The 893-nt window shown below is 29.3% G+C and overlaps 1 protein-coding gene across 1 annotated transcript in view; it reads left to right on the top strand.

The window, feature by feature from the left end:
• Window positions 1-304: 304 nt before the first annotated feature.
• The window catches only part of LOC119592138 (UPF0415 protein C7orf25 homolog), a gene marked incomplete in the record, with an annotated part of 6989 nt that continues 6400 nt past the window's right edge, over window positions 305-893 (top strand). The window contains 1 exon segment of the mRNA XM_037940957.1: window positions 305-477. Within this exon segment, the coding sequence (XP_037796885.1) occupies window positions 337-477 (141 nt within the window).

Raw genomic sequence — 893 nt, 5'->3', positions numbered from 1 at the left:
TTACTCTGTACTGTATTTCGTTTTATATAATATAACTCAAAAAAGTCTATTATAATATATGCAAATTGGCCATTATTATAAATCAGCATTATTATTGCATATGTTGACTCTTCAAATGCTTGACTATAAATAGAATTGAAATGGCTGAGCTAATAATGTTATAAACCATATTAATGGTGATGAAAGGGTATTTTTATAGTCCTTTTATGTATTAGCAATTTTGAGATAAATAATATATCATATTCGTATTACTCTTTTATAAAGTCCTTTAAAGAATTAGATAATAAGCATTATTTTCTCTCTTTACAGGTATGAAATGTATATACCATTTCCAAAATGGCTGTAGAATTAGCAAATAGAAAGATTGACAGTGGCATAGATCTTCTCCAGAGAATTTCCAAGTTAAATGACAGATCGATTAACGGAGCATCAAAACTGAGGCGACGCGTCCAGGCAGAAATAAAGTGTCTGACGAAGGTGTGAATCTGTGTGGCTTGTTAGAGAGTAATGATTTAGATGCAAATTAATATGATTATTTTAGACTAGAGCATTGGTTCAAGTGACTAGGCTTTTAGATTCAAAATGAGGAGTACTGTATGTGAGTAGTGTTTTTTGTGTTAGTATTTTGAACTGATAGCAGAAATGTTTATCAGAAACAGTGATTGTTTTAAGTCCTTCCAATTTAATTCAAGTTAATTTTTTGTTCTTCATTTTGATTTTCTTGTTTCTCTTTACTTCCACATCTTTGAAGCAGTAGGAAACAGTGAAGAAAGATAATAATTACAGGAGTTTTTATTTTAATTTCGTCACTTTCAAATTTCTTGAACTAGTATATAGCATATTTCTGTTGTATATGACCTTCATCTTACATATATTCAGTCTATTGAAGTATC

This window comes from Penaeus monodon, chromosome 29, assembly GCF_015228065.2.
Source record: "Penaeus monodon isolate SGIC_2016 chromosome 29, NSTDA_Pmon_1, whole genome shotgun sequence".
In the NCBI taxonomy this organism is placed as follows: Eukaryota; Metazoa; Arthropoda; class Malacostraca; order Decapoda; family Penaeidae; genus Penaeus; species Penaeus monodon.
This window is presented reverse-complemented; position numbering and strand designations above follow the sequence as displayed.